The sequence below is a fragment of the Myotis yumanensis genome, unplaced genomic scaffold, assembly GCF_028538775.1.
Source record: "Myotis yumanensis isolate MYYU_CA2020_CCGP unplaced genomic scaffold, mMyoYum1.0.hap1 SCAF_5, whole genome shotgun sequence".
NCBI classification, from domain to species: Eukaryota; Metazoa; Chordata; class Mammalia; order Chiroptera; family Vespertilionidae; genus Myotis; species Myotis yumanensis.
Window position 1 is genome coordinate 51,632,901 of NW_027223756.1, and position 21,316 is coordinate 51,654,216.

General features: G+C 40.2%; 1 protein-coding gene across 4 annotated transcripts in view; it reads left to right on the forward strand.

Annotated features, from left to right (window-relative positions):
* Positions 1 to 18,381, forward strand: part of SMAD1 (SMAD family member 1) — a 69,690-nt gene extending 51,309 nt beyond the window's left edge. For all 4 annotated transcript variants that reach the window (XM_070415252.1, XM_070415255.1, XM_070415253.1 and 1 more), the window contains exons 3-7: positions 456 to 713; positions 3,238 to 3,354; positions 6,547 to 6,768; positions 12,476 to 12,732; positions 15,859 to 18,381. In XM_070415252.1, coding sequence (XP_070271353.1) covers positions 456 to 713; positions 3,238 to 3,354; positions 6,547 to 6,768; positions 12,476 to 12,732; positions 15,859 to 16,002 — 998 coding nt within the window. In that variant the 3' untranslated portion in view covers positions 16,003 to 18,381. The remainder of the gene's footprint in view (positions 1 to 455; positions 714 to 3,237; positions 3,355 to 6,546; positions 6,769 to 12,475; positions 12,733 to 15,858) is intronic.
* The last annotated feature ends 2,935 nt before the right edge of the window (positions 18,382 to 21,316 follow it).

Here is a 21,316-nt window from a genome sequence, read left to right on the forward strand (position 1 = left end):
TTTAAAACGTGTATAGTGAATAATTCATATCATTAATAGGTATTATTAACTCTTAAATGTCAAATATTATCAGCCAGGGATATAAAGTGGACTCGTCAATGATGACATATGTATGCTCTTAATTATGCTTTGGTTTTTAGTAAATGAAACAATTGAGAATAGGGGAGCCGTAACTTGTTAACCTACATGGATGTATTTTGCAGACTTTCCCCAACAGTCTGTCACTGCCGCTCATCTTCACCATAAGTCTCCAGTGATTCTAAAGGGACGGTATTTTTTTTTTTTACCGCATTTGTTCCTGAGTGAAAAATGGCTTTTCATTTGGATGGCGCTTTCGAGTGGGCATCAGGGCAGGGTTCAGATAATTTGTTACGTACAGGTTATGCTGCGACTTTATCGCGATGTTGTTATAGATTTCCATCATTCTCATTTTTGTCTTTTTCTTTTTTTTCCAGTTCTTCCTCCAGTGCTGGTCCCGAGACACAGTGAATATAACCCTCAGCACAGCCTCTTAGCTCAGTTCCGCAACTTAGGACAAAATGAGCCTCACATGCCACTCAACGCCACTTTTCCGGATTCTTTCCAGCAACCCAACAGCCACCCGTTCCCTCACTCCCCCAACAGCAGCTACCCCAACTCTCCCGGAAGCAGCAGTAGCACCTACCCTCATTCTCCCACCAGCTCTGACCCAGGAAGCCCTTTTCAGATGCCAGGTAGGTTGCACTGTTGGGGGCTGTTCTGTGGTCAGTTCCCATAGTGTTATCACAGTGTGGGGAGAAGCTGGGGTGCCTGGAGGGAGAGGGTGTCCGCTCTGGTACATGGCCCTGTGCTCCAGGGCTCAGGACCCGACTGGTTGAAAGAAGACCTCGTAGCTAAGTAATAGGCACATGTCTTGTTTTATTTGTCAGGCACAGATGCTCAAATAAGTTTTATGTTTTTATTCTGAAGGGCTTCGAAACAGCTGCATCTTTCTGGGCGTGGCATCATTGTTAACAGTCTTTGCTCTTGATAAAAGAAAGAGAAAAATAGTGTGTTGCACACATTTGCTTGAGGAGAAACACAGGCTCCATCAGCATCATTTCATACGTGGAATAAAAACCCCTGCTGCAAGTGCAACCTCAGAAAAGATATTTCCTGAGGGATCACAGTCCCCTTCTTAATTAAATTCATTTAAGGGGTGATGTAATCCCAAGAAACATATACTTTAACAACAAAGGAATTGCAACAGATGTACTGGAAACCATCTGCTTGTTTAACTTAGCAAAGACAGAAAACAATTATCCTCCTTTTTCAGACTTAACTGATGGTGTAATATTTATCAGAATAAATGATTAATTAGGACATTTTGTTTGTCAAGTTAATAGGTTATTAAGCCAGCACCTCAGAGAACAAAAATGATTAGTAACGAATTTCTTGCCAGTAGACCTCAAGAAACATAGTCGAAATAAAGATATACTTGGCATCTGCATACTTAACCTCTATGAACGAGTGGCCAAGCATGTTCATTGGGCCACTGAAATGTTGTGGTTTTTTTTAAGTAAATTTGAATTCGACGTCAGTGTGGGTATGCCCTCAAAAATTGAAAAGCGGTCCACACTTGATATTGCTATCTGTAGTTTATGTATCTATTGCTTCCTTTTATTTTAAGCCTGGTTACTTTGCATTGTTTTGCTTGGTTTTCAGTCCAAAACGGTTTCAGATGAGGGTCGGAGATTGACTAGTTTAAAAAATCAAGCTAATAGCATCTGGTGACTTCTGTCCACTCCCTTTCAGACCCTTTGTGTGTGATGACCAGGATAATAGGGAGGAGATAACTTCAGAAGGCTTTTGAGCAGTGGCAAACCGGGGTGGGCCCAAGGGTGAAAAACCTGAAGGTTATTGCTTGGATGTACACTTCTTCCCCGGCTGCCGAGGGATGGAGGCTCAGGCCCAGCAGGGGAAATGTGAAGAGGAGGTGGGAGGAGGCACTTGTGGGGACGGTGGGCACCGCCGGTGGCGTCTGGTCCCTCTTGGTGCTGATGCCGTGGGTTGCCCATGAGGTGTCACCTGTGTATTTGGAGAAATGCGTTGTCTTTGGTCTCGGGGGAGGCTCTTTGTCTTCCTTCCTGACTGGAAGTGAAGCCAAGTCAGTGTTCCAGGTGCAGGGAAGAAGCCGAATTAAAAGAAGCTGGAGAAGGGTGAAAAAGGCAGCCGGATAAGGGCCCCACAGCCCTGTCTTTGTGCTCCGAGCCCTTGCTCGTTAACAGCTGGACCGTGGGAAGTCACTGGGTGCTGTGATTCAGTCTTGGAACAGTCAGTCTTGGAACTCGCTGCGGAACTCTAGTGGAGCCCAGTTAGTATTTGCATTTGAGGGTTGCCCAAGTGGTCTAGGGGACTTACCTAAGTTAGCTGGGTCCCTAGGGCGAGACTTCGTTCCCTGCTCTGCCCCGTGTGCCGCATGGGCTCACGCTAGCCAGGGAGTAACTTGTTATGGGGAAAACCATGCTCTTCGTTTAAGAATACAGAATACCTGTGTTATGGTCTTTGTTTCCGAAATCAATATTGTTTGCTGCCTCTTATTTGCCAGTTGGCTATGACTTTCCAGAGGAACCATATATGTAAATTCTGAAATAAAAGATAGCTGTGATAAACGGATTTGTTTCCTCTTCCGCTATTAGGGGTTTTAAAATTAGTGATTATTTAAGAGGGTGGGAGAGGTGGTCCTGACAGGTCGCCTAAAGTCTTGAAAAATTAAGTTCAGTCAGAAAGTTGAGTAATGAAACTCAGTGGTGATTCCTAAGGGCCCACAGGTTGCATGCAGGAGACCCTGAAGCCCTGAAGCCCCTTTCGTTGAGAAGTCCTCTAGAGCCTTCAGAGGTTTTCCATCTACCAGTGCGAGGGAAATGCAGAGGCCCGCTCAGCGTGGGTTGTACCCAAGGTGGTTTAAATGCTCGTTCGATTGTGTTCCAATGGCACCATCCCAGACTGGCAGACCACTTCCGGGACTAGCACTCAGTGCTTTTCCTCCCCCTGAGTTTTGACTAAAATTGTGTAAGATCATGAGATGGTAGTAATCTTCAGAAAGTGCACAGCAGTCCAGTGTCCGGAGCCTCCAATCTTCGGAAAGGGTGGCGGGAACAGCAAATTAATCTCTTACGAATTTCAGGACAGAAGAGGATATATATGTTTTAAGTGTGTGTGTTTATTAAGGATTTAAGAGTTATTTTTTTTGGTTTCTTTTCTTTCTTTACTTTGTAGCTGATACGCCCCCACCTGCTTACCTGCCCCCTGAAGACCCCATGACCCAGGATGGCTCTCAGCCAATGGACACAAACATGATGGCTCCTTCACTGCCCCCCGAAATCAACAGAGGAGGTAAAGGAATTGCCGCTGATTCCCTTTTGAGAGTCTCAGGTTTATCCGCCCAAATGTGGCTTTCTCTCACAAAATTGCATTAGTCTTTAAAAAGATAGCTATTTGAGGAAGACAGAGCACAATAAGAGGCTCTGCAGAAACAATTCCTTGGGTTACAGGTAAGTCTTTCCTGTGAAGAACAAACACATTGACTTAACTAATGAAGGCCTACGTGTAATTGAGCAGTCATGTTTAGAGCTTCCATACTTAGTAATTCTGAATTGGTGAAAAAAGAGTATTTTTAAGTAAAGGACAAAGGGGCATTGAGAAATGATGATCATAACAATACTGAAGTGGAGTTTCCACGGGTGATTTCCAAAACTAGAAGTTCATGTCGCAAGGCTTTGGAGAAGGTTCTTTTGTAGCTGGGATAGATAGTGATCAGCCCCATCTATTTCCCAGCACCCCCTCCCTCCCCCATGCACAGGGCAGCTGGCACAAACCAGTACGTTCGCTTCTTTCTTGCTTTTTGTGTTTGTTTCTAACCTCGCTGCTAAAAGGAGTTGAGGCACATGTCTTTCCTGTCTTCACCCGGAAGAGCTCGAAGCAGAACGAAGGTTCTTTGTCTCTCAAGTAGAGGGCGGGTCTGTTTGCAGCTCTGCATACTCCTTGGCCATGACATAGGGGAGGATGCCATCCTTCCTCCAGGGCTGCAGTGCCAAGTCGAGTGGCTTAAGGGAGCAGGGAGCCCAGGTAAATGAGTGCTGGGAAAGCCTCCGAGCATCGGTAAGAAGTCACGGCACACTGTTGAGTAAAGCTGCTCCCACAACTTCTCATGAGGACAGTGCTGCACAGGTGCACTCGGCACGTGGCCTGGGTCATCGAATTTGTGCAAACCTTACACACATTGGAGTTGAAATGCAATTCGATGACTAGATATGCCTTAGGTCATTCTCATCAACTTTATAATTAAAATCGAGGACACCTCACACTTTGTCAGACTTGCTTGTATTTTTGAAGTTCTTAAAATTTGATGATAAACTCAACCTTTCTTAGATGTGCAGTGTGATAAACTGGAATGTACACCTTTTTTTGTTGGCTCTGATGATCTCTAGAACATCCTCTCAAACATATGATTATGAGCCAACAAAGGTTCTGGTTGGAGAAAAGAACTCCTGTCTCACACATCTTTGGGATTTTTATTTGGGGATCAGGATTGCAGGAGAGGATGGCATATACATTTATGAGCATGCTGACCTGTAAATATTATTGTTAAGTCTAAAATGTCTGATTTCAGGAAATTGACCTTTAAATTGTTTTAAAATATTTTCCTTTAAATAGCTTTAAACGTTTTCTCCATTAGAATAAGTTTATAGTTAATTTTTTCATGAGGAAGGAACGTTGGCCTTTTTTGTTGCTGTTGTTTAATTTGGAGTGGTTTTCCTAGAGCAGAGGTCAGTACACTACAGTCTACAGGTTAATTCAGACTCTTCCTGTTTTTATAAATAAAGTTTTATTAGAACACACTGTGTTCATTTATTTCATATTATCTGTTGCTGCTGTTGCACTACTAGGGTACTGTTGAGTAGTTGCCATAGAGACCACATGGCTTACAAAACTTTTCTGGCCTTTTATAGAAAAAAAAATCGTCAACCTCCAACGTAGATGAATGTATTTTGAACAACACTGATAGTTGATAAAGCCTTCTGTTAATAATGTTGCAACCCTGTTTAAGATTTGACACTTGTAAATCACTAGAATTTTGCTCTTTGAAATATAGCAAATTGACAAGGGATAATTGCTTAGCAAACATGTTTTCAGCTCACCCGCTTCAGTGTATAAAGCAGTTAATGTTTGTGTGGTTTTCTTTTCTTTTTTACTAAATTTATTGGGGTGACATTGGTTAATAAAATTATATAGATTTCAAGTGTACTGTTGTCTGTGTCTATGAGTTTTTGTTTTTCTTGTTTGTTCATTTGTTGCTTTCAGTTTTATATTGCACAGGAGTGAAGTTGTATGGTTCTTAACTTTTTTTGTCTGATTTATTTTGCTTAAGCATGATATTCTCAAGATCCATCCATGTTGTCACAAATGGCAGTATTTCCTCTTTTCTGTGGCTGAGTGGTTTCTTAATGATCATTTTCCTTGTTTTCTGTACCGAATTCTAAAGTAAAGTGCATTTTAATATTATGGAGGTTGATGTTAAGAACACAGAAGTACTTGCCTCCAATTCGTATTTTCTTTCCTTTTTTTTTATGATTATATATTCAAGACCATAAACCTCAGATCATTACATACTGGCATGCTGGATATATATGGTTTGTATTCCTGGAATCTCTAATGCAGTGGTATAAGAGGTTTTACTACAGAAGGAACTTATCTTTAGAACCTTCTAGTTGCAAATATTTAGAAGCATGTTCTGTTTGGAGATTTGTTAGTCTTAAGAGATTTGACTTAACAAGCTGCATCCTGTCAGTAAAGTTGGGTAATTTCCATTGTTGGCCCATTCTGGGAATGGAGAGACAAAACACACCTGCTCTGCATGACTTAAAGCAAATATAAGGAAGTTAGCATGAAATCTGGATGAGAGAGATATGATTCATTCCGTGCGAGTTGGCCAGCTGGCACGATTTCTTCCTGAGTTTGAGGACTGGAGCAGAGCTGTGGCTGTGATGGTTATTGGCAACTTAACGTGAAGTAAAGGAACTTCTTATCAATAATTAGAAACTGGTTTTCATTGCTCTGGAAAAGCATCGGCATGCTAAGGCTCGGTTGAAAGTAATTCCTTTCCGTGCCAGCACCTTTGGCATATTTCCCGTCCTCTATTGTTCTCTTCCCCCTTGTTTTTTTTCAGCTCACTTACCACTTGTTGCCTTTCTTTAGATGGTGAGCCAGGGTCTGTAATGGGGGTAATTTCCATTTTGGCATATTACAGAGCGTATTGTGAGTGTTCCGCACACGCTGTGGGTATGCTTGCCTAGCTGGCATTTTGGTTATCCAACAGTAATTAGAGAAAATGATTTTCCAATGAAAGGACAATGTTGCACTTACTCAGGAATACTAAGACATCATAGATACACTCCATACCCTAAAATAGCAGTTGCTTCTCCATATCTTCATTCCATGGTCCTGAGCCAATGTTACAACACAGTTTCAGTTTTTGAGAGCCCCGGGCACCCACCGTGATTCACTATGAGCTTTTCTCTCTTACAGATGTTCAGGCAGTTGCTTATGAGGAGCCAAAACACTGGTGCTCTATTGTCTATTATGAGCTCAATAACCGCGTGGGAGAAGCGTTCCATGCCTCCTCCACCAGCGTGTTGGTGGACGGTTTCACCGACCCTTCCAACAATAAGAACCGTTTCTGCCTTGGGCTGCTCTCCAACGTTAATCGGAATTCCACTATTGAAAACACGAGGCGGCACATTGGAAAAGGTGAGTTTCCACTTTAACCTCTTTTGTCTGTTGTGTTCCTGTCCCCCCAGAGCCTCTTAGTCTTTCCTGTAGCAGAACTAGTGTAGCAACGCCAGATAATGTGTACTTGCTTCAGTTTGTAAATATTTTCCCAATGCGCATTACCAGGAAGTCCACCTTCCAGTCAGCGATTTCTGTGGCCGACCCACGCGTGATAATTAGTCGTCATTAGCAGAAACAGTGATTTGCTGTTCGGGAGCCCTGGTCTATCTTGTGTTTTGCTGCAGAATAGGATCGCTGTTAAAAAATTACTTACCACCTGAAACGAAAAGCAGATTAAAATAAGTAAACCTAATGTGTGTCAGACGAATACCATAACTCACTGAGGAAATAAAAAGAATGAAATAATCCCAAACAATTTAGGAATAGATAGTACCTTGCTATATATCCTCAGTCTGGGCCAGGTAGGGTAGCGTGATTATAAGCAAACCCTGAACTGTTTGTAGTAGACTTGATTATTTAGTAGTAATATGAATGAAACAGTTCTGAAACTTTCAGATTCGATGATAAGATTGATACTGAATGTGTGATGTTGGGAGCCTGGGTTCTCACTGGTAAATAAGAGACGTACACGTGTGGAGGACGGCAAAGAAACGAACCCTGAGGAAGTGTCAGTGTGAAATCATGATTTTAGTTATGTGTGTATGTGTGTGTTCATACATGTTTACGATCTCATGTATATATGTGTGTGTGTGTGCATATATAGATGCATCTGTACATGTAGATAGTTTCTGACCTGTCTGCTGAAAGGGCCAACAGGCTAAGATACCCAGGAGCAATAAACACATCTGGTGAGACACCTCTAACACCATTTCCCACTCAGAGGAACCACAGGGCTCCTTGAAGAAAGAGCTGACTCCAAGGCTGGGACAGACAGGCACCAAGGGAGCCTGGAACATTCTGTTGTGTCAGAAAGTAAAGAAATGCTTATGAAAATGATGGGCGCATGTCACGGGAGCCAACTCTAGGATAATTTGAGCACCAAAATAGCTAAGTAATGAGTTTCAAACCACTGAAAAGCAATAGCAATCCAGAAATCCATGCCAGTAATGAATCGATAAATGAATGGGGAAGGCTGACTGGTAAATGTAGACTGAGTGCTAGAGTTGGACAGTCATCATGTGGTTGCCATCAGGCAACACTCATCCATGGATCCTAAAAATTTTTAAATGAGAATCAGGATCTGTGCATGGTCTTAAAGTGTTTCCTCACAGACAGCCCATTCGTTTCAAGGGAGAATAAAGATCAGTGATTACGCAGTGGAGGAATTGGACAACATCTTGACTGGGAGATCAGAATGATCATCACCAGTGAGAGACAGATGGGTATCATATACCTCCAGATGTGGTACCCTGAGAAGGAAACATCACCTATGCCGAGTTCCAGCTGAGAATGCAAATCTGCACCTAATAATCAGGAAATGTCAGACAAATCCCAAATAAGGAACATCCTGTTCAAAAGGGTGAGGAGGGACTGTATTCTCCCAAAATATCAATGTCAAAAGACAAAGGTGTGAGAAGGTTCCAAATTAAAGGAGGCTAAAAGGGATACGATAGCTCAGTGTTATAACCTGACCCTGGATGTGATCCTGTACCATCCAGGGAAAACATATTATAAAGGACATTATGGGGATCAACAGGCAAAATTGGAATAAGAGTGGTAGATTAAAATATTATATCAATGTTAAATGTGCTGGCATTGCTAATGTATGGTGCCTGTGTAGGAGAACATCCCTAGGCTTGGGAAATGCACACTGAAGTATTTAGGAGTAAAGGGCCATGATGAAATAAATGGCTCAGGACGAAATTTTATTTACACACACACACACACACACACACACACACTGCGGCAAAAGTAGGTTTACCATGGTAATACAATTAAATACAACCATAATCTACACTAATAAAAGAGAAACATGCAAATTGGTGTCACTCTGCTATGCCTACCAGCCAATTAGAGTGAGTATGCAAATTAACCCAACAAAGATGGTGGTTAATTTGTATACGCAGGCGCGGAGCGAAGACTGAAGACTGAAGACCGAAGGCTGAAGAGGCTTGGCTTCTCTGCTGCGGCCAGACCAAAGGCCTGGGTCCCAGGTGCCGGAGTAAAACCGGTGCCGGCAGCCAGGGGAAGGAAGGCCTATTGTGCGAATCTTCCTGCAACGGGCTTCTAGTTAAAAAATAATAATACAAGAATAAACTCGGGTACTCACAACTGTAAACCTACTTTTGCCTTACTCTGTGTATAAATATCGATCTAAAATAGTCCTGTGCTAGAATATATATATGTATATGTATGTATGTATGTATGTATGCATGTGTATGTATGAGTAGGTGTGTATAGAATAGAATAGAGGGATGTACAGATGATAAAGCATGTGGAGTAAATTGTCACAATAGATAAATCTGGATGATGGCTATATGGCTTTGATCTGTTTTCCTATTTCCGTGTGTTTGAAATTATTTCCAGAGTAAAGGTTTTTTTTAAATGACCTATGAAATTTAGAACAGTGGATCAAATTAAAAGGTTATTTAATCGATGCTTAAAAGACATTTGAAATAAAGTTTAACATTCAATCCTAAAAAAAAAAAAAAGCAACAACTCTCAAAGCAGGAATCGATAGATAGTTCCTTAACCTGATTAAGGGGGGAGGAACCCTAAGCTACACATGTAATGATGAAATGCTAGAACTTAGCATACAAATACCTTTCTATGGCTGTAAACCCCTGAGATTGAAGATAAACACAATTTTGCACACATTTGGGACAGAGGGACATAGTTTTCATTACGTTCTAAAGTTGGCCATTGCCCCAAAGTAGTAAAAAGCCATTGTACTCTGGGACATTCCTATTAAAAATTAGGAAGAAGATGAGAATTCTGGGAATGCTGTTATTTAAAATTGTTCCAGATGCCTTGACTATTGTGGAATTACAGATAATGGCAGTAAGCCAAAATGATCATTATTTGCAGATGATATGATTAATTAATTGGTTGCTGATATTCTTAGGATAGATTTTGGGGGGGATAAATTCTTGAAGTGAAATTAGTAGGTCATAAACTCGATATACTTTGCTAATTTACTTTCCAGGAAGCTTTTATTAATTTCCACTTGAACCATAAGTTTCTGAGTGCCTTTCCTCCTTCGCCCATATGTCAGTATTACTTATGGTCATTGTGTCGATTCAAATGATATGATTGTTTATCTAGAAACTTCCAATAAATCTGTTTTTAGAAATTATATGTCAGTTTCCTTTAATCTGGCAGTAATCAGTTAGAAAATATGCTAGAGGGGGAAATGACATTCCCAATAACAACAGAAAACACACATTTTTTTTGGAATAATCTGAACCAGCAATATATAAGATTTATGTTAAGAAAATCAAATGTTATTGCAAGAGAAAGAAAATTTGAATGAATAAATAGGCATTCTGTGTTCCTTAAAGAAAAGGCCTAATATTGTGAAAATATTTTGAGGATATTCATTCTTCCTATACTTTAAGACAATCCATGTCAGAATCACAATGTAATGTTTTTTGAAAGTTGGAAAATGTTTTCTGAATATTATAAACAAGTAAAAATAGCTATTTTTTTTTCTTAGTGGGAGAGTAAAGAAAATATACTTGATGTTAGGGTTAATAAAACATTATGAAACTACAATTAAATCAGTGTGTAGACAAAACAGCGGAATAAATTAAACTCAGACTACACAGTATTTTAAAATTTAATGTATGATAAGATCAGTAGAGTATTCTTCTAATGGGCCTGCAGTAACAATGCTAGCTTTGGGGTGAGGCTGGAGGGAGAAACCCTGACCTCATTCCATATATGCAAATAGATTAATGCGCTGAACTTTTTTTAAAAAAAGACAGACTATTAAAAAGTTAGGAGAAAATGTATTTGATCAGAGAGAGAGAAATTTTCTAAGCATTTAAAGCAACAGAAAAGACCACAAGGGGTTTGACTACTTAAAGACTTCAAACTTCTGTAGGTTAAAAAAAAAATACATAGACAAAATTAAAAGGCGAAGGACTAATGGGTAAACAATTAAATTATATGTGCAGTTCATAATAAATAAAAACCCTGGAGCCCTGGCAGGATAAATAGATGAGAAATATGAACAGTAAATTCATAAGAGAAACACAAGTGGCTAATAAACATATGAAATCATCATATCAGCCTCACGTATAAATTAAAACAGTATTGTTTTTCAGCTCTTAATTAGGGAAGTTTTGTTTTGTTTTAAACTCAGACTCAGTACTGGCACGGGTGAGACGAGAAAGGTACCATACACTGCTGGTGAGCAGGGTGTAAATTGATGGAAGCATCCTGGAAACTCATTTGGCAGAGTGAATCCAAAGTGTTTAATCCAATGGTTTAACTTCTAGGATTCTCTCCTAAGGGTATTATAAAAAAATGATCCAGAGACATTTATCGTAGCATTCTTATAATAGCAGAAAATTAGTGTGAACACAATGGTCCAGTAACGGGAGAATCTTTAAATAAATGTTGTATCCCTACAGTCATGTAGATATTTCAGATGTTTGCAAAGAAAGTTTAATGATCCTTAAAACCTCATACAGTGCGTCACACTTTTAACAATTCTTGCCACTGGGTCACTAAAGAAAGGAAACTATTGTCTGTTTTATATTTTGTCTCACTTTCTAAATTTTCTAAAATGAATATTTGTCACTTTTATAATCAAGGAAAAAAGTAAAAACAAACAAAAAAACACAGAACACACACTTAAATTTTCTCTGCATCAGACAGAAAAATGGGCTTTTGCTCCAGCCACTATTGAATTGTTACAGAAGTCTTAGCTATTGTGTGCACATGTACACATAACATAATATTTCCTGTGAGACGGTGGTTTTAGCATTGACTAAACCACGCCAGAGTTACCTGCAAGGTAGCGTGATCACTTAAAGCCACATGGGATGGGACTCTGTTCTCTGGGTGGCCTGTAATAATCTTCCTAACTGGTGTGGGGCTTCGTCAGAATGGTTTTTTTTTCCCCCTTTCCTTTTTTTAAAAGGCTGGGTAAGATCAATTTCCTACACTCCTGGCACTCTGGATCTCACAGGAAAAGGTTTGGAGCAGATGGTAGTTCAGTGAGATCAGATTCCACACAGTTTGGATTATTTTTCTAGTGTGTGTTTTTTTCCCGGGACCTTACATCTGACAGCTCTCAGCCATACTTCCTCCACCTGTGGTTTCCTAGTTCTTTTACGTCTCGATCCTCCCTTCTCCTACCCTAAACATTTTCAAACAGGTCAGCTGCAAAATAAACGCCAACAAGCTGGTGTGGTGAACCTGTGCAGGATCCCTTAATAAAGTCCAGCTTTATTGTGCTGTATTTTTAAAGCAGGAATTGCTTTCAGTTTGTGGCCAAACAGGGCATTAAACACTTATCAGAATGAAATTGCTGCACTCTGTTACAGAGTTTTAAGAGACTTTGTTATATTTTTTTTCTTAGAAACCTAGACGTGCATGTTGACATATAGGCACTATATTGACTAATACTGTTAACTAAGATTCTATCAATTGTGCAAGACTTGGAGAATATCTATTTATCTAATTAGCCAAAGTTCAGATCCATCTATATTCATATGTTGCATAAACACATGCTTTTCAGCTGTAATAACTGACTCCGTGCTTTGTCTTCCCACAGGAGTCCACCTTTACTATGTCGGAGGGGAGGTATATGCCGAATGCCTCAGCGACAGTAGCATCTTTGTGCAAAGTCGGAACTGCAACTACCATCACGGATTTCATCCCACTACTGTGTGCAAGATCCCAAGTGGGTGCAGTTTGAAAATTTTTAATAACCAGGAATTTGCTCAGTTGTTGGCACAGTCTGTGAACCATGGCTTCGAGACCGTCTACGAGCTCACGAAAATGTGTACTATACGCATGAGCTTTGTGAAGGTGAGTGAGCTCTGACTCCTCCGGTGGGGGTGTAACACACCTGTGCTGTGCTTTCTCCCAGTATATCAGTCTGTCTCTTCTCCATACATGTCCGTGGAGGCCAGCTTGTTAGCTAGGCATTTTTAAACTTAAACAAGGATGTCAGTTATTAGGAGACTATAGCAGGTCCTCGAATAATGTCATTTCATTCAACCTAATTTTGTTACGGTATTGACAAGACAGCATAGAAACTTAACTCTTGTTTATATCAGTTACCCTATGAAGAATTGGTCATTTCACTTAAAGTCACAGAACATTAAGAGAGGACTTCCGGTATCATTGGATTATACGAGTGTGTGTTACATGTCAATAGTAGCAGGCTTTAATGCCTTTTCCTTACTTGAATAGCACTATTTTAGCTATGGTAATACCATTAGTAGGTTATGTATTATACTTAATATACATAGTTTAAATGCTTGGTTGTCTTATAAGATCAATTCAGTCAACAGACCCCCTTCCTTTACTTTTCATTCTATGTTTTTTATGATGGTAACACCTCTTGCTTTTGTTTTAACAGTAAGCAAGCAGTGTTTTTGTAAAAATAAAGGTTCATCACACTGGGATTTATTTTCAATTGGTCAGTTTTTTCAGTGGTTCCAGTAAACCCTAGGAATTTTCTTTTAATTCAAAAGTTAATAAGGCCTTTTCCCAAAGATAAATAGATGCCTTGACTCTAAGACTGTATGGTAAGGTAGGAGGACGGAGAAGGCGAGGGACTTTGCTCACAATAATTGATCTCCTTGCTGCCTCCTCTTTTACCTCCGAGAAATAAAAAAAAAATTTAAGATGCCATTGAAATGTAAAACATTTAAGTATCTGATTCAGTTTCATGCGTCAGTAACTTATTCTAGTGACTGACTGCCTTGTGGCTGAATTCTCAAGGTAACTTTTTATCCTCTGTTACCTTGAGAAACAAAATTAATTATATATTTGGGCGAGGCAACCACCTTTCATGTCCTCTCTTCAGAAGCTCATCTGACTTGTTGTTAAACCTGTTCTGTAATGTGTTTATTACAGAGGGCAATTTGGGAAACTGACTGTGTTAATCATCTTGTGGATCACAGATATCCTTCCCCAAGTATCTTTTTTTCCTACTTCTTTGAGTTATATTAGCAGATTTTCAGTGTGTTCTCTTGGTGTTGTTTTTCTCGAAACGTAATTCCACAGCACTTCATTGCCGAGTCTGGTACCTTTTTAGTATTAAAAGAGGGTGTTGTTTTTTTTTTACCTTTTGAAGAAGTTTACCTATATGTTTTGTACCTGTGCGACTACAAAGACCTTCCTTGTCCACTGTTAACATTAATATTCAATTTTTTACTTTGATTTTGGCTAAAATGAATTTTAAAATGAGGACAGTGCTTTTCGTTTGCTGTTTTTGTTGATAAGGAGGAAAGAATCCCTCGAGAGGAGGTGATCCAAGGTCTAGCTCAGTCTGCCATTTTAACGATGTGGTTCAGGCACAGGGATTTTTTTTTCTGATCTTCATGGTCCTCATCTTTAAAATGGGTGCGTGGAGTCAGGCATCGTGGTAGTCATTGCTGAGGTCCCTGGGTGAGTCTGTTATTACTGAACGACCACTCTACAAGAATTTCTGCCTCTCTTGCGCAATTGACTTTTTCCTCAAACTCATTTCATGTTGATTACCCAATTTTAATTATTTTACTTTTACACATTTTTAATTATTTACTTTTACACACGTCAAAACAACCTTTACACTAATAAAAAGTGTTAAAACACAAGGATATGCATTAAAAATATATTAGAATTTATTCATTTAGCAAATACTTTGAACACTTTTCCAGAGAATTAACACAGAGATGGAAAAGTACCTAAAATCTCTAGCTTCAAGATGCTTATGGCCTGGTGTATGTTTAATTATAACGTGGTGAGTGCTGGAATGCAGAGTTATATAAGATATAATGGACATAACTGGGAGTCTGGATTTGGAGAGTTAAGGATAAATAAATCTTGTTTTAAAACTCCTGCTGACATGATAAAGGGCAGCGGCTTATATATTAGCAACAAAAAATGTTCACTACCTTGTTCTTCATCATAAAGACAGCATACTTTGCCCTCTCACACTTAGCATCTTAGGGGAACAATATAGAACATTTTACTAATGTTATAGCCAGTCTTGTACTATTTTTAAGGTGATCAGTTTTGGACTTTAATACAAAACATATATTTTTTAAATTATTTGCACAGTAAACTCCCCATATCTGAAAAATCCAAGTCCGCTCAGGTGAACAGGTATTTCTCTAGAGCTTTTGCTTTGTGCCAATCACTCAATGGATGTTTGAGATAGAAGATAAGTAAGATCTGGGCCCGCCTTCAAAGATAGAACCCAATCTATTCTGCTGTTCCTCACGAAACCAGGGTTTATCAGAATGTCATATTCCGTTGGCTACCACACCAGTGAGTTACTCATCATTGCAATAGCAAAATGACTTTTCCCTTCTGCATAGTGGCTTTCTTCTTTGCAGCCTTAGTGTCCTGATTCAGCAATCCTGAAGATACCTGGCAAGCTCCCTTCCTGTACAAATGAAAATGGAATCCATAGATTCAAGGCAATGATTAGGTTTCAATAATAGCTTTTGGATACTTAACGTGCTCCTGCCAGTTTTGCTTAGAGATTAAAAGCTCGAGAGCCCTGTGTCCATAGGAGGGCCTCCAGTGGTTGAATAAGAAGGAACAGAATGTCAGTCTGTCTCACATACTACCTTTTTTCTTATTTTTTTTTTTGGCGATAAAGTGAGAATTTAATAATATCTATTACAATACTATTAGTAACAAAATGGGCAATGAAAATGAAAGTTTAACACTATTAAAACAGCCTTATAATGTATTCTAAAACTTTTATTCCCCAAGACCAAGACTTATTAATCCAGAATCCATGGATGGGCTTTGGGGAGCTGGGAACACACCCATTCCCTGAAAGTGCCTGCCAAATTGTGTGTTTGTGCGCCCAAGCAATCGTCTTGTGGAAAGCATCATATTTTTATGTCTGATTATGTGAGCTCTTTTTACTTAATAAGTTTTAACCACTGAGTTAAGCAAGTTAAATGACCTCTTACATGTTGTTTCTAGGGTTGGGGAGCAGAATACCACCGCCAAGATGTTACTAGCACCCCCTGCTGGATTGAGATCCACCTGCATGGCCCCCTCCAGTGGCTGGATAAAGTTCTCACTCAGATGGGTTCGCCTCACAATCCTATTTCATCTGTGTCTTAAACGGCCTCAGGCTTCTGCCTCTTGAAAACTGTTGAGCCTTGCATGTACTTGAAGGATGGATGAGTCAGACACGATTGACACCTGACAAAGGAGCCTCGATAATACTTGACCTCTGTGACCAATTGTTGGATTCAGAAATTTAAAAAAACACCAACAAAACACCTTGGTAACATACTGTTGATATCAAGAATCTGTTTAGTTTACATTGTAACATTCTGTTGTAAAAATCACCTAAAATGCATACTTTTAGCAGGACTTTGTGTATAGTTAAAGGAGAGATGGCCAAGCCAGGGACAAATCAATTGGAAGACCGGTCCTAAGAGATTCTTTTGTGTTTGGCACTTTAAGGTCATCGTTCGGCAGAAGTTTAGCATTAATAGTCTTTCTGAAGTGTGTTTTTATCAGGTTTAGAGCCCATGTGGAGTCTTCTTTTCATGGGTTTTCATAATATTTTAAAACTATTTGTTTAGTAATGGTTTTTTTTTTTTTAAGTAATGGTTAATCTTGATGATATACATAGTAATCTTTCTAAAATTGTATGCTGACCATACTGCTGTCAGAATAATGTTAGGCATATGCTCTTTGCTAAATATATATGTACAGAATATTTGGAAGCTAAGAATTGATTAGACTAGTGGCTTTAGGAGTATTGGAGGGGGTGGGGGCGAGGGAAATGACAACTACAGATGTAGAATATACTGTAAAAATTCAGTTTGTTGCTTTAAAGAAACAAACTGTTATCTAAATTTTGCTGTGTTTCCATTTTTTAGAGATTTTTATCCTACTTTTTTTTCTTTTTTCTTTTTTTGCATCTTCTAGTTCATTCGCTCCAAAAAAACAGTTATGCAGCTGGTTAATTCACGTAATTGTGAGAGCAAATGAATAATTCCTGCTATTCTGAAATTGACGGCAAAAATGTTTCAATACCAATTGTATGGAATGCTTGAATTTAATAAACAGTTTTTATGGAGTTTACAGTCCAGAAATAGGCTTTAATTCTCAAGCGAATTATTTGCCAAACCTAGTAACTCTGCTAACTATTTGGAGGATTTAAAGAACATCCCTGCTTAAATCCATTTTAGACTTTTAAAACTTTTTTGTACTATGTTTGGTTTTATTTTTCTTCTGCTAATCTTTTATATTCACTATGCTCTCGTACATTGAGTACTTTTATTCCAAAACTAGTGGGTTTTCTCTACTGGAAATTTTAAATAAACCTGTCATTATTGCTTACTTTGATTAAAAATTTGTTGTTTCCTTTTTTCACACACTAGATTTTATGATCCATAAGATTCACTACTCTCTAGAGGGATTTTCTCAAAGATTCTTTGCCAAACGTAACAAACTAAATCACTACCATAGAGACAAGGATATTGAATCATGAAGAGAACAGAGTTGCTTTAAATCAGAAAAGAAAGGACATGTGGAACTTTAAAAATTAAGAAAGAGAAATTAGTAAAACCTGGAATTCCTAATCTAAATGTATAAAGTTTTTTATGTGATGAATTATAGCAGCAGCAATGATTGGTGGATGCCCTTCAGTCAACCAAAAGTATCGCCAGTTTCTAAACTTCAGGTGAGATGCAAAGGTGGCTGTGAAAGGACGTAACATTGGGGAGGAATGAGAGCCAACACTGCAACAAATCAAAATGATCACAGTGGGTCCTTAACGTCGTTTTGTTCAATGTCACTTTGTTATCATGTTGATGCAATGCTGTAGGATCTTAACTTTTGTTTATGTCAATTAATCTCTGGTAAAATGGTGTTCATTATGTGCCATTTTGCTTGACGTCACAGGACTTATTGACATTAAGTGAGGACTTGTACTTTTGCAGTCTTCTTGGCCTGGGATCCTATCTCTCCCATCCTCCACCTCACCTCCCTAAACAGAGTTTGCCTACAAAGGATGCAGATTTGAAGACTTCAATTCTTCTTTGGCCAAATAGATGCAACTTGTTCTCCTTGACATTTTTATGTCTTTTTCCCAGAATTATTACCAGCCCCCCTTATTCCCTAAACTATGACTCAGCAGAAATGTCCACTGCATCTTACTGTCTCCGAAAACATCATGGTGCAAATGGGGAAAACCCTGAATAGAAGACCTACATTATAACACAAATTCACGTGTGTCCCTGCTGGGTCACTCTGCGTCTGTGAACCTCCATTTTCCTTATCTGTAAAATGCAAATGATGTTGTGTTCTTACCACAAAGTTGAGGTGAGGATCTACTGGAAGAAAAATATGTGTGAAAATACCTTGGAAATACAGCTGCATGTAAGTATAGGGTCACTGTTTTCTTGAACCCTCCCCTGTACTCTGTTTTTCCACTTACCTGCTACGTCATTCCTAGTACAGGTGATCTGGTTCGATGGTGGTGATTAGTGAGATATAATAAAAGAAGGATCAATAAATTAAGACTATTGGACTTTAACAGTAAGGTGTAACTGGAAATTGTCTAAAAATGAAGAGCTCAGGTCAGGATTTCTCACCCTTTTCCTAGTGAACAGCTATTGCACTGACCTTGATGAGATAGTTATGCCAGTTAATTGCGTGTGGCAATGCTGGTAGCTTGTAGATCTACCAGATAAACCCCAAGATCATCCCGTAGAGTGAAACATACTAGATTGGGCCTTAGGAGCTTGCAGCATGGTGCATAAATCAGCCCTTTATGCTCAAAGGCAATTACTTGTATATTTGGTAAGATCTTAGTGAAGACCATTGTCGTCAGCCATAGGAAGCCATTAAGTCTGGAAGTTTTCAATTAAAGGAATGAAAAAGTCAGAGCAACTATTTGAAGAAAAAAAAAGCAGCTAGTTCAAACAAAACCAAGAAATGTGAACTGTTTCGTAGCAGATATATTATTAGCAACTAAGAAATGACAGGGTGATAAGAAGTGGAGCGTTCTGGAGCCACCCTGGCCTCACTTTGTCAGCTGGTAGTAGTTGACCTCGAACAAGTTTCGTGACTTTTCTGCACCTGTTTCCTGATCTGTGAGAATAGCGGCAATAAAGCCTATCTTATGACATAACTCCATATAGATCATTTCTATAGATAATTTTCTTTTAATCAAAACAATACTTGCTTACTAAAGATTTTTAAAGTCCAGGAAAAACCAAAAGGAGAAATTAAACGTCACCTGTACTAATCCTCTATGATTAGTTTATCCTTGAACTAGGTGATTATGACAACTTAGTGTAGATATTTGGTGTGCTGTAGGAAATTTGGGTCCAAAGGTTAGTTTTAGTAGTTCCGTTTGTTAAGCAGTTGTTGGCACCAATCCCATGCCAGCCACTGTGCAAGGTGATAGAAGTGAGAAATCCTCAGACCTGCCCTCAAGGAGCCCGCGCTCTAATGAGACTAGACCCGCGGTTCTCAACCTGTGGGTCGTGGCCCCTTTGGGAGTCAAACGACCCTTTCACAGGGGTCGCCTAAGACCATCCTGCATATCAGATATTTACATTATGATTCACGACAGTAGCAACATTACAGTTATGAAGTAGCAACTAAAATAATTTTATGGTTGGGTCACAACATGAGGAACTGCATTTAAAGGGCCATAAGGTTGAGAACCACTGGACTAGACAGTGACACACGGCTGTGTCTGCAAGGGCACAGAAGGGATCATAAACTGGACCAGAAGAGGAAGGGAAGACTTTTCAGAGCTAAGTGTTAGTGGTTAGTGTGCTAACTAGGAATCTTACAGGCAAGGGATGGGAAGGGGAAGATGTGTACCAGGCAGAATGTGGGAGAGCCTGGCACCTTTGGGAACAGTAATGCTGTCTACCTGGAGTGTTGGGCAACTAATGATGATGGTAAATGAGAGAACAGACGGGTGGGGGCCAGGTCATTAAAGATCTTGTGTATATTATACTAAGGAATGGGATTCCTTTTCCCCCTAGGATTTTGGGTCTTAAAGATCTGAACCTAGAAATGGTTGAGGTCACCTGAGGATCAAACAGTGCAGGGTCCAGGAGAGAATTGACAGTGAGGCACACATCCTATATAATAAAATGGTAATATGCAAATTAACCCTCACACCCTCACAAGATGGCTGCCTACAAGCAGGCTGGCAGTGGAGTTAGTGAGGGACGACCAAATGACTAAACAAGCAAGCTGTGTGGGGTGACCAGGCTGGCAGGGAGGTTAGTGAGGGACGACCAAACAACTGAACAGCAGGCTGCGTGGGCAACCAGACCAGCAGGAGGGTTAGTGAGGGACGACAAACAACTGAAGAAGCAGGCTGTGTGGGGTGACCTGGCCAGCAGGGGGATTAGTGAGGTATGACCAGATGACCGAACAGCAGGCTGTGTGGGGTGACCAGGCCAGCGGGGATGGGGGGTGGGGGGAGCAGTTGGGGGTGACCAGGCCAGCAGGGGGGGCAGTTCGGGGTGACCAGGCTGGCATGGAGGGAGTTAGGGGCAATCAGGCTGGCACACAGAGGCAGTGAGGGGTGATCAGGCCAGCAGACAGGTGAGCGGTTAGGAACCAGTGGTCCAGGATTGTGAGAGGGATGTCCAAATGCCAGTTTAGGCCCAATCCCGGGGTCTAAACCGGCAGTTGGACATCGCCCAAGGGGTCCTGGATTGGAGAGGGTGCAGGCTGGGCTGAGGGGACCCCCCCCCCCCCCATGCACGAATTTTGTGCACCAGGCCTCTAGGATAAGGAGCAAAGAGCAGCTAACAACGTAAGAAGGAACCACAGATGCTAAGAGGAGAGTTTCAACAAGGAGGGCTTAACGAACAAGGTGAGCAGTATGGGATTGAAAAGGATGAGAATTTAGGAAAGGTTTACACTTGGTCATTAGGAAGTCTTGGTGAGGAGGAAATAAGAGCATGGATTGTGGAGAGGGAAGTGTATGTGAAGGAAGGCGGTGTCAGAACAAAGATGAAGTGTGCTTCGGGGGTGAGGTCATCCACTAAAAGGGGACTGAGGCTGGGCTGGGGGACAATGGAAAGGTCAAAGCCATTGCTTGAAAGAGAAGAGCCAACTAGCAATAGGCTGGAGAATTGTGGAGAGCATCAGTAACACAGCTGAGGTGGGTGACATGGCCTCCAAATAGGCCCAATCTACATGGTTTTGTAATGGCTCTGGGATTTGGGGTCAGGATCAGAGAAAAAGAATCTAAAATTTCTAGAGTTGAGAATTAACAACACAGTCCTGGGGAAATCCTAGGGGACTAACGATCATCATTGGAATGAAGGTCTATGTGGTTGAGACTAAGACGTGAACTAAGGACAAGAAGCCAAACAGGAGTTGCAGGGAAGCTGAGATGAGAGCAAAGAGCACATTCAATGTGAATGACCCCAGCCTTCTC